This window comes from Canis aureus, chromosome 11 (genome assembly GCF_053574225.1).
Source record: "Canis aureus isolate CA01 chromosome 11, VMU_Caureus_v.1.0, whole genome shotgun sequence".
NCBI lineage: Eukaryota > Metazoa > Chordata > Mammalia > Carnivora > Canidae > Canis > Canis aureus.
This window is the reverse complement of record NC_135621.1, coordinates 13,756,772-13,768,539: the sequence shown is the minus strand read 5'-3', so window position 1 is coordinate 13,768,539 and position 11,768 is coordinate 13,756,772. Positions and strand designations below refer to the sequence as shown.

At 38.7% G+C, this 11,768-nt stretch overlaps 1 protein-coding gene and 1 long non-coding RNA gene across 9 annotated transcripts in view; one reads left to right on the top strand and one right to left on the bottom strand.

Moving 5' to 3' along the window:
* Positions 1–49: 49 nt before the first annotated feature.
* The window catches only part of LOC144323399 (uncharacterized), a 41,922-nt gene continuing 30,203 nt past the window's right edge, over positions 50–11,768 (top strand). Inside the window, exons 1-2 of the long non-coding RNA XR_013388833.1 lie at positions 50–262; positions 1,973–2,057. This is a non-coding gene — a long non-coding RNA (uncharacterized LOC144323399). The remainder of the gene's footprint in view (positions 263–1,972; positions 2,058–11,768) is intronic.
* The window catches only part of FRS2 (fibroblast growth factor receptor substrate 2), a 110,198-nt gene continuing 102,640 nt past the window's right edge, over positions 4,211–11,768 (bottom strand). For all 8 annotated transcript variants that reach the window (XM_077913795.1, XM_077913796.1, XM_077913793.1 and 5 more), the window contains 2 exons: positions 11,560–11,723; positions 4,211–9,976 (listed from right to left, as the gene is read on the bottom strand). In XM_077913795.1, coding sequence (XP_077769921.1) covers positions 9,026–9,976; positions 11,560–11,723 — 1,115 coding nt within the window. In that variant the 3' untranslated portion in view covers positions 4,211–9,025. The remainder of the gene's footprint in view (positions 9,977–11,559; positions 11,724–11,768) is intronic.

The window sequence follows — 11,768 nt, the reverse complement described above, 5'->3', positions numbered from 1 at the left end:
GCGGCACCGCCCACTGGGGGCGGGGCCGACGTCAGGGGTGGAGCCCGCGGCGAACAAAGGGGACGCCGAGCCTCGCGTTGCCATAGCAACGGAGTTTTCCGCCCCTCCCCCCAATTTCATCTTTAAAAATTCGCCCTAAAAATATCACAGATGCTCAGCTTTTCGAGCGTTAGAGACTAATAACGAAAAAATAATTCCCCAGCCACACTTCTTTCCCCAGAAGCAACCACATTCAGCTTGTGCAAGCTGTGCAGTTTGACAGGTGTTTTATTTTTTGGGGGGGAGGGTTACCTTATATTACTGAATATTTTTTATTGCTGTTTTAATTTTAAGCGTTATTTATTGAGTGACGAGGAAGACTTACACTCCTTTTTTTTTCTAAGTACAATTTTTTAATAAAGATAATTATAAAAGATGGAAACATCAGCTCAGAAAGGCCAATTACTTCTTTGACATAATAACTCACATCAATTTTAAATACTATCACATAAAGCATATTGGAGAAAAGAGATTTTGCTTCATAATTAGAAAACTCACAATAAAACTTGCCAAGAAAAACAAAAACAAAGCCATTTTGAAAATACAGTCCATGCCAAAGTAGTATAAAATGAAGCCGGAAGTCTTCAAAAAGAAAAAATTTTTCTTCCCAACATTTTCTCACTCGTTTATGGTTTCTGAACTTACGCTCCTTTTATTGCATTTTAAAAAGCGGTTTTTAATGGGACATTGTCTAGGACACAGTCTTGTGAAGGCTGGTGGAGATCTGTGCCCAGTTTGCTCATTTTCAGGGCTTACATTTTGCTCCTTTTCTCCCCTCCACTACTAGAGACGACTAGTAAACTCTTACATGATGTGTTGGTACAGACTAAGGTCGATCCCACATATTTCAGTTTTATTATTAAAAAACAAAACTTTCAAAAAATAAAGAAAAATAAAAACCAAAATTTTCAAAAAAATAAATAAAAATAAAAGACAAAATTTTCTATTTGAAGTTAACCGGCCAGGATGGTTGCAGTAAAATGTTTGTGCTTTAAAAAAATCTATTAGTTGTCTTTTACCGACTGATCCCCTTTTCTCCCTTTGACTAATGAATGGATCACTTAGCAAGTGCTTGGACTTACCTGCAGTTGCTAACACTGGTGGGTGTTTCCCAATTTTTTTTTTTTTTTTAATGATAGTCACACAGAGAGAGAAAGAGAGAGAGAGGCAGAGAAATAGGCAGAGGGAGAAGCAGGCTCCATGCACTGGGAGCCCGACGTGGGATTCCATCCCGGGTCTCCAGGATCGCGCCCTGGGCCAAAGGCAGGCGCTAAACCGCTGTGCCACCCAGGGATCCCCTGTTTCCCATTTTTAATTGTTTTTAACTCTTGAGATAAACTTTAAGAATAGTTTACGTCTGGGATTGACAGGCTCTGGGGAGGAAACCAAATCCGACCTGCCACCTGATTTTTTACGGCCGGAGAGTTAAGAATGGGTTTTTTCATTTTTAAATGATGGAGGAAAGAAAGAAGACTATTTCGTGGCATGCTGATATCATATGAAATTTGTATTGTGGTGTCCATAAAGCTTGGTTGGAACATAAGCATACCCATTTTAATATACATATTTTTAAAGTTTTGGGGTTTTTACATTTTTGTTGTTTTTTTAGTAATCTTGCACCCAGTGTGGGGCTAGAACTCATGACCCTGACATCAGTAGTCACATGCTTTTGCAACTGAGCCAGCCAGCTGCCCCTACCCATTCATTTTTATGCTGTGCAGTGTGACCCAGAATGATACAGTGGCAGAGTGGCTGTGACACACTGTCTAGCCCAAAAGCCTAAAATAGTTATTATCTGATCCTTTACAGGAAAAATTTGCTGACCATGCTTTACATTATTCTCAAGGTCCACCATGAAAAGGGGTCTTCAGATTGGACATAAATTATTTTACTTCTACCAACAGTTTTTTTTGAAAACGTGCTCTTCTTGCAGGAAATGCACTTGAATGGGCAGATCCCAAGTCTGGGATGAGAAGAGTCTCAATGAGAAGCTGAGAGGCCTGCACAATATTAAAAAGGTCTTTTTAAAAATTTTTTATTTATTCATATGAGAGATACAGAGGGAGGGGGAGGCAGAGACACAGGCAGAGGGAGAAGCAGGCTCCATGCAGGGAGTCTGACACGGGACTCGATCCCGGGCCTCCAGGATCAGGCCCTGGACTGAAGGTGGCGCTAAACCACTGAGGCACCTGGGCCGCCCCAAAGGGTCTGTTTTTATGGTGAGCCAAATCACTTACCTGGAAACATTATTAGGTCCTCTGGCAGGCCTGAGACTTCCTTTGGCCTGAGACTGGGTGATGGAGACAGCAATCAATGCCCCCTCCCTTCTGGGCTTTAGAGAAGTTGGGGGGGGGGCGGGGATTGTCAGGGGCCTTTGGATGGGGGACTGAGAGGCAGGCCTTGCCACCTGTGGAGCTAAGCCAGGGACAACCAGGAGGGGACCACCTATCTGGGGACTCTCAGCAATTTGTCCTTTCCTCTTTGCATGTGTTTTTGACTCTTCCTCCTTTCCTACCTCCTACAAAGGTAGGAAACCCTTGTACCCCAGGGGTTAAACGCTCAGCTTCTGGATCCAGGCTGCATGGGTTTGGATTTCATCTCTTCTAGTTGACTAGTTTTCTAACTTTGGATGTGTTCCATAGGTCTGCCCACCCTGATCCATAGCAACGGGAGAAATAACAATTTGTTGCTTTAAGCCACTCTGTTTTAGGGTGGTTTGTTGCACTGGATAACTAACCTAAATACTCTTTCAACAATGCCTTTGAAGAGGCATTTATCCAGTTTGCTTCCATTTTTGTAAGAGCCTGAATCAGTCTCCCTGCTTCATTAAAACATCACATCCTCCAGTGTTCCTCATGTTGATGTCAGAGCAATCTATTGTTTCTCCACTGTTTAAAATCCTCCGAATTCTCAGAGAAAACAAAAATTCTTCAGTGTTCTACACATATGTACCCTCATTTCTTCCTCCTTTTATTTTTTTAAAAGATTTTATTTATTTATTCATGAGAGACACAGAGAGAGAGGCAGAGACAGAGGCAGAGGGAGAAGCAGGCTCCCTGCGGGGAACCTGAGGCGGGACTCGAGCCCAGGACCCCAGGATCATGCCCTGAGCTGAAGGCAGACACTCAATCACTCAAGCCGCCCAGGTACCCTCTTCCCCCTTTTCTGTCCCCTACCCTGCCTTTGCAGTCTCTGCTCCAGTCATATGGAACCCCTTGCCACCACTGGACAATCATGGTCTATGTATAGTTATTTACAACTGTGCCTTGAACTTTACTCCTTCTCCCTAAGACCACCTTTCCTCTGAACGTCCTCTAAATCTATGAAGACTCTCATGAGACACCTTAGGGATTACCTCCTCTAGGCTTTTCTCGAAAATCTTACTTAGACTGAGTTTGACGCCCTTCCTTTTTGTGTGCCTTTATATTATTATGTTATTAAGAATTGAAGTAACAATTTTTTCAATTCTCCTACAGTATATAGCTAGTACCATTCTAGAGGTATCAGAAGAATTTATGATATACAGTTTGTCTCAGGGCTTAGTTCTTTGGAGGGAGGGGCAGGGAAGAAGAGCACTGCCCCCATTAGAAGAGCTAAACTACCAATCCTTTTGAGCACAAGGATTGCATCTTTATTAGGAGCAGAGAGCCTCGTTGGTGCTCATTCGTTAAATAAGAAAAAAATGTGAAGAGCTATCTTCAAAGGAACCAAAAGAAAAACACAGAAATAATCCAAAGAAGTTTTTACTTTCTGAAACCAAATGCTCAAATTTCCCAAGGTGATGTCCCTGCCACATCTTAACCGATTTATGGGTCCATGGTTGTCTGGTATATAGTAAAGCAGCCAGGTACAGGTGGATGTGTCTACCCCTTCGTTGTCTAAGTGATCTCCATCTTGAGCTGTACCTACTAAATAGGCTTTGTACTGTCACACTGTGATTTAAAAACAGGTCTGGAGTCCCAAAGCTGAGAACTGCTAGGATGACTGCATAGATGAAGCCGCGAAGAGTCTGTCAACTGCTTATAGTTTCCTTTCACTTTGATGACACATGATCCTTAGCCCACTATATGATCGCTTGAAAATGGAGGCACTGGTATGGGACTAAGAAACAAAACCTCTTACCGTAAAGTCTTAAGAAATGTATGACATAGAAATACAGGAAAACTTTAAATAGGTATCCAACCAAACTTTTATTGGGGTTTTATTGCAATCTACTTTCGGCAATAAGGGGAAAGTAACCATAAGAACTCTGATCAGATTTTATTCAACAAAGCAGTTTTTCATGAATGCTTAAGGTCAGTGTATAGTCAGCTCAGCTTCCAGTATCAACTTGAGTACCTCATTATGAAAATTTATGCCAGAATGACAACAGTAAGGCATTGCAAGATCCTAAATCATCTAAGATTAAACCATATTTTACATATAATCTTTAGGACAGTATACTAATACTCTATAATAAATAAGGATTTTAAAAATGTGTTGCTTAGCCCTTGTTGAACTAAATTCAATTATTAGCTTATTCTTTAAGTACTCCAGTTAATAAAGGTTCGATTGTACTTCAAGAACTCTGACTTTTCCAAAGATAAAAAATTAGTTATTTGTTATGACAAAAATTAAGCTTAAAAGCACATTCACACTTGTCCTTAAAAGCATGTTTACATCATATATGAGAAAACTTCTCATGCCTGGAGATACGGTTTATATGGCAAAAAGTCATATGCAAAGAATGACTAGAGGGCAATCCTCCCAGCTCCACGTCCTCCAAAAAGCCACACTTGGCCTCAGTGTAAAAGTTATATTTTATTGCCATGCTACAAAATGTATGAAGTTGGCACTGATAGGGAGAAACAGAGAACAAAGGGTAGGAAGGGATAGAGGGCAAAAGATGTTGTTACATATACAACAAGGTTTTAATCAACAGTGGTAAATTTTGCCAGTATTAAAAATGCAAACCAAAATTTAAAATGCTGATATGAAACAGCATTAATATACAATTTATGCATAGTACAGTATCACTTATGTCTTTTATTAGAGAAATACGGAATGTTTATAAAAGAAATTAACCATAGGGGATAAAATTCCTATTTCATATACAATTTGGCAATGGTAGTCCCACTGTTAGACAATTTTTTATAAAAGAAAAAATTAAAAATCTAATAAGCTACCTTTATACAAAGTTGCTATATTTATGCCTTTACTGTAGGAAAAAAACATTTATAATGCAAATTAGGACGTACAATAATCTTACAATATTATACAATGTAATGAAAATAAAAACATAACACAAAATTTTTCCTTTATAAAATGTATATTTTGCATTTACTAATGCAAATGTGGCACACCGGTGACTACTGTACTATTAATACCAGTCCGTTTCCATGCTATTATTGTCCAATTGTCATAGAATTGCAGTTGTATTGATGCTACAAAAGAATTGTGTTATACCCCCAAAAAATGAGGAAGTAGGAATGGGGAATAGGGATGTAAAGAACAGGATAGATAGGGTGCTGGTATGGGCAGAGTATATTGTGGTATGTCATAAAATGTTAGTTTTTCAAGCCAAAAACATTTTCTATACATTCTATTAATTTCGTACCAATGCCTTTATTCAAATTTGGCAAACAACAGGGAAAGGTAATTAGTACCATATACCTCACATATCAGAAATATGAATAAGATGTCAATACATCAGTTACTTCTGAATGTTGTCTCTGATGGTATGTCTATTTCAAGGAGATATATATATATATGCATATACACTTATACACATATATATATTTACACACACACACTACACATTGCACAAAACACTTGGGCATTATGGGTTAGGAACAGCACAGGGGGAGGTGGGAAGTACTTTTTAGCTTGTTAAAACCTTTACCTTGAGGCAAAAATATGGTGGCACATTATTGGGAAATTATGAAAACATAAGGCCCCTGTCCCATTTTTAATAGAACATTATTGAGGTACATTTTTATATGTTGTGCCACAGATTTTTTCTGAGGGGGGAGGGATAAACAAACACTAGCTTGACTTATAACATTGAACTGTGGGGTCAACATTAATATCTATAAAAACAAAGATTGCTTGGCAAATTTTCATAAGTCCCAAATGTGATCTATTCTGGATATACTGGGAAGTGAAAAGCTTTTTGCTGAGTCTTCAAGAGTAAAGTGCATATCTCATCACTCCACAGCAGCAGTAAATAAAAGGAACTATTTGCCAATCTTCCTGGAGGGAGGGAAGGCACCATATTTTCATTTTTTAAAGGAAGATGAAACTGGGAAATAAAATACATGAAGAAAAAACACAGGTAATACCCATATCAGTTTCCAACGTCTGATGTGGGATAAAAAGGACTGTTATCACCTGTATGGATAAAAGAGGACTCTATTGGGGGGAAAGCATATGGACAATGATTATATTTCCAAAACCAGAAAGTGGGGTCACATGGTCCATCAACAGAACAAAATATCTAAAATTAGGTCTGTCTCAGAAAAATCTGAAACATATGGCCACAATTATACCCAATAAAATATCTCATTCTACGATGCACCTCGTAACAGGTACATTCTTCCAGGACAGAGCTTAATGCCCGTGACTAGACTACTGCAAAGGACAAGTAGTGTTCTACATTACTTTTTATTAAATAGGAACACAGGTGATTTCCAGAGACATCTGGAAATAAACACCAGTTGTATACATCTTCCTAATACTCATAGTACCTAAAATCAAATTCTTAGCAGACAAATTGGTCCCATTTTCACTTTTAAAGCACACAGTATTTAAAGCATAAACTGCAATGATTATATTGGAGCTACCTAAAATATATAAGAACTAATTAGAATCCAGAGGAAAATGAAAATGGTGAGGAAAAGAAAGAAAATAAAGTATCCGACCTCCAAAATGAATCAGTAGGTCAGCCCTTTCATCTGGAGGTCCTGTCTTGACTGCTTGTTTTGGAGAAAACCACATGTACTGGTTCCATTATAATTCTTATTCCACGTTACAAAAACCATCACATAAATTTGGCACGATTAGCAATCTACTCAGAGGAAAGCATAAATGGAACAATACATTAAAAATGGAAACTGCACACCAATACCAATGTTCTCTCCTTAGAGCACAGTGAACACTTTAGTAAGCACCAGGTTCACAGAAAAATAAAAAAGAAGAAAGAAAGAAAGAAAGAAAATTCTGCTATGCACATAAACCAATGGCACTGAAAATAATAACGACAAGCTTTAATAATTTATTTTCTTTATAATGGTCCCACTCTCTTCTGCTAATCCACTCACTGTCCTATAATTAATCAGGTTATTCACTGGTCAGGTTGGGTGCTGTATGACTGAGACCTTAGTTACATCTGGACGATAGATCCAAATCATGATCTCAAACTTCCTCAACATTTAGAGAAAACAGTAACCTAACCGTTCCGCTCTGCCGTCTCTTGTCTTCCCTAGTGTTTTGAGAAACTGGAACATTCTTGACTTTCCGAGAGTTACGACATACGGTCTCTCTTCAGTTTATATAAACTTCAATTCATTTTAAATCCTAAATTATGACACAATCTCATTGCTGTAAGACTTCCACTGTACCTGCTATGCTGGCCACGATCCTAACATTCTACTGAAATCAAGGGATAACCAAAGATCCATCTATGAGTGAAAGGACAGCAGAGGGGGGGAACACCACTGCGGGCAAAGAACAACTGCAGCCGTGTGATGAGGGAATCGCTGCTAAAGTGCTGGGGAGAGTGCCCACAGAGAAAACACAGTACCTTTAGGGAACTTTGCGTGTGAAAAGTAGCTTCTTTTTTTTTTTTTTTTTTTTTCCTCAACTGTTAAAGAGATCACCTATGGACACGAGTGAAATTTCAAATTGCATGAATGTTTTTATCAACTTGAAAAGTAAACAGCATATAAATAAATACTGGACAAGGGCAACCCTGTTACAGAATAACAGTAAGTTCCAAACGAACCTTCAAAACCACAATTCGACAGAAATGCAAACTAAACAACAACGAACATGTAGTCCAATTTCAAAACTATATACAAACTCAAACATTTTAAATTGAAAAAGACAGTAAGCAACAGAATAAGACATCCCAAACACCAAAGGAAAAAAATGAAGGTAAATGGCAATCTAATGGCCCAGATGCCTCCAGGAAACAATGTTATTGTTCATAATCTATGGGAGAGCAACTTTCAAGAGATCCTGGTTCAGATTTCCAAATGTTTTTGGGTAAAGTGACCTGAGACTGATTCTGGAGTCTAGTGTAATTCTGATTAAGATATTATCTGGGCCTGCCCTTCAAATGACATCATGAGATGAGTAAAGAGAAAATTTTGACTCCTTCCTGCCTTTCGACACACCGAGAACAAACCCTATTCATGGGCACAGGACTCTTTCTAGTAACGTAGAAGGCAAAGGAACTGACTGGTATATAAGGAGGTGTGGTACTTCTATTTCCTTTACATATGTTTTGGCTCAAGGCAAAAAGCCTACAATTAATGAAATAAAGGATTCCTCATGTTACATGCTGGAGGCCATATACCATGAATAGTGAGTCTACAAATATTACTTTCAAAGCCTAGAGTTATCTGTTAGCAATGCACATGATCAAGAGGCTTTATAAAATGTTTTAAACGCCAACCATGACTTAGACATGAATGATATGCGTATGTCCGGAATATTGATAACAATCAACCAGCATGTCACTCACTTCAACTCTCATTTTAAATAGGCACTGTGAAAATGGGAATGCTGCTGTACAGTAATGAGTAGTATGTACTGAAATTAGTGTTCTTTAATGAGTACCTGCTCTAACGTTAATTCCCTTTAGTTAAAGAAGCACATGAAATAGTCAGAAAAAAAATCTTATCAGTCTATAAAAGGAGTTAGTGTTTAGAAATGAAAATGAAGCACTTGCATCTTCATTTTTTGAAACTTCACAAAGGTGCAAACAATGTACCGCTTTCCGGGCTCACATGGGCAGGTCAGTACTATTATGTCTGGTCTTCCTAGACGTACCGTCGTCTCGCGGCAGTGCTTTCTGCAGATTTGACATAGCAGCAGTTCTCTCGATGTCTATCACAGCGTACAGCTCTGTGCGCCTGGTAGGGGTCTGTGGAAGGGGAGTGGTAGGTGTTTTTGGAGTCTGAGGGTTGTCAGAGTCACTGCCACCTTCCAAGTCAACCTGTATGTAATTGAGCTGCCTGTGTTCTAAACTTGGGCGTCTGATATCAAAGTTAAAGACTGTCGGTGTACAGTCCCGACGCCTCGAATATTCTATTTTGTGAGCACTTGCCGGCACTGTTACATTCTCTGTATTTACATAGTTATGCATTGGATCTAGATTATTATGGTAGCCATTTAGAGATGGGGTCTTTGGTCCTAAATTGTCATCTTCATCCCTACTAAGCTTGCGGGCTTCCCAGACAGGAGGCAAAGATGGTAAATTTTCATAGTTTAATAATGCAGTTCTTCTCTGAGCTGAGTTGTTGATATTCTGGGTATCCGAGGTACTGCTGGATGTCAGACGACCTCTCCTGACCCCTGAGGCACTAGGGATAGATAACCCATTTATATTTTCATACACCAGTTTGTTAACAGAGGGTGCATCTCTTCGCTCATCACTGTCATATCCAGTGTCCCATTCTGTGCTATTGGCACCGCTTCCACTGACTTGGTCTCTTCCAAGTTGCTCCAGTTTCTCTTTTTCCATCAACTGCTTTTGAACAGGGGTTGGTCCTAAGACAAATTTGACTCCTTCGGGTTCAAGAAGAATCTGAGGGTCCCTGTCCTCAATACTACTTGGTTCTTCTTTTGGTGTGTTGCTTTCAGCATTAGAAATCCTCGCCTCCAATGGGACATGCACACTTGTGCGGTTTTTCCGCTCTTCTTGCACTCCTGTAGTGTTGACATAGGTATGTACCTAAAACAAAACAGGAAAGTGAATCAATAACTTGCCTAAAACAAAAACCAAAAAAGGCTGATCATATCAGTTAACTTAATCGATTAACTTTCTCTCTCACTATACTCTCCCTTCGAGGCTTGTGTACCCAGTTTTCACTAAGGAAAAGGTGGGGAGAGGGGAAGAATGTAGAAAGATCTTCTTCACTTGATAAAAGAATAACTACTCTAAAATAACACATGACATTGTACTTGATACATGAAAAGCACTCTGTTAAAAAAAATCAGGAATGAATTGAGATTAGCATTTTCATGTTGTTTTAGAAATTTTCATCAATGCATTAAAACATGATTCAAAAATAAGGAATAGTAAGAGTATTTTAAAAAGGAGACAAATTTATCATGATTTGCAGATAATGTGATCAAATAAAAAGATTAAACCCTACTAGATTTAATGAAAGTTCTATAAAATGCATTGATATAAAAATAAACACCACCTACTCAGAAATCATCACTGTTTATAAAGGGTCAATGGTATTTTGGGGGAAAAACAACATAAAAATGTTTGGAAGATTAGGGGCCCCTTGGTGGCTCAGTCGGTTAAGCATCAACTCTTGGTTTTTGGCTAAGGTCATGATCTTGTGGTCGTGGGATTGAGCACCGCATCAGGCTCTGCACTCATGGGGGAGGAGGGGAGGGAGTCTGCTTGGGATTCTCTCCTCCCTTCACACTGCCCCCTGCCATTCTCTTTCTCTAAAGTAAAAAAAAATTAAAATTAAAATAAAAAAAACTTAAAAAAAATTTAGAAGACTATACATAAAATTTGAAAAAATTAAAAAATAAAATGCAAAATCTGAGGGAGGTGTAATTATAGTAACTAACATAAAAATTCATTTATCACGTAAAGAACACAAAGAAACAGATTAAAATAGTAAAAAACTTCTTCATGATATGTGACCTTTTGGTTTACAAAAGAATAACTAATTAATATATAGACAATGTTCAACCAATAACTTCATTCCACCAATGAAAAATACAAGTCAGAATCATCAAATAGCTTCATAAAAACACTGACAACAAAAATCTACCTTCCTGCTAGTAATCCACTAATATAAAAAGCAGTATCACTTCCAAATCCATTGGAGGTTATTATAACAGGAACTATTTTTTTTTTTTAAAGATTTATTTATTTATCTATTCACGAGAGACACACAGAGAGAGAGGGGCAGAGACACAGGCAGAGGGAGAAGCAGGCACCCTGCAGGGAGCCCAATTGGGACTGGATCCCGGGACTCCAGGATCACGCCCTGGGCCGAAGGCAGGCACCAAACCACTGAGCCACCCAGGCGTCCCATAAGAGGAACTATTTAGTTATATCTGTATTTATTTATAGATAACCCTTTCCTGTGAGCCCAGACTATTGTGATGCTACACCTATTTTGCATATGTTAGAAAATATATGCTGTTTCCTCTGATTCTTCACTATAAGTCATAAACAAATAATGAAAGTTAAAATTCAGACAGACTACAATTTTCATGTATCAGCACAGTAACGTTTTAACTCCACACAATCCATTATCCCATTAGACAGTAGTATATGCTTACTTGCTCCTCCGCTACAAGCAAAGGATGTGTAGATTCTTCACCTACTGAAGGCAGGCGTGCACTTCCCACAGAAGGATGTCTGCTTGAGGGATGGGATGAAGCATCTCCAAATGAGGGATATCGGGGATATCCATTAGGTAAATTCTGAGCAGCAAACCCTGGAGCTGAGTTATGGTTTATTGGTTAAAGAAGAAAAGTAAAATATGGGG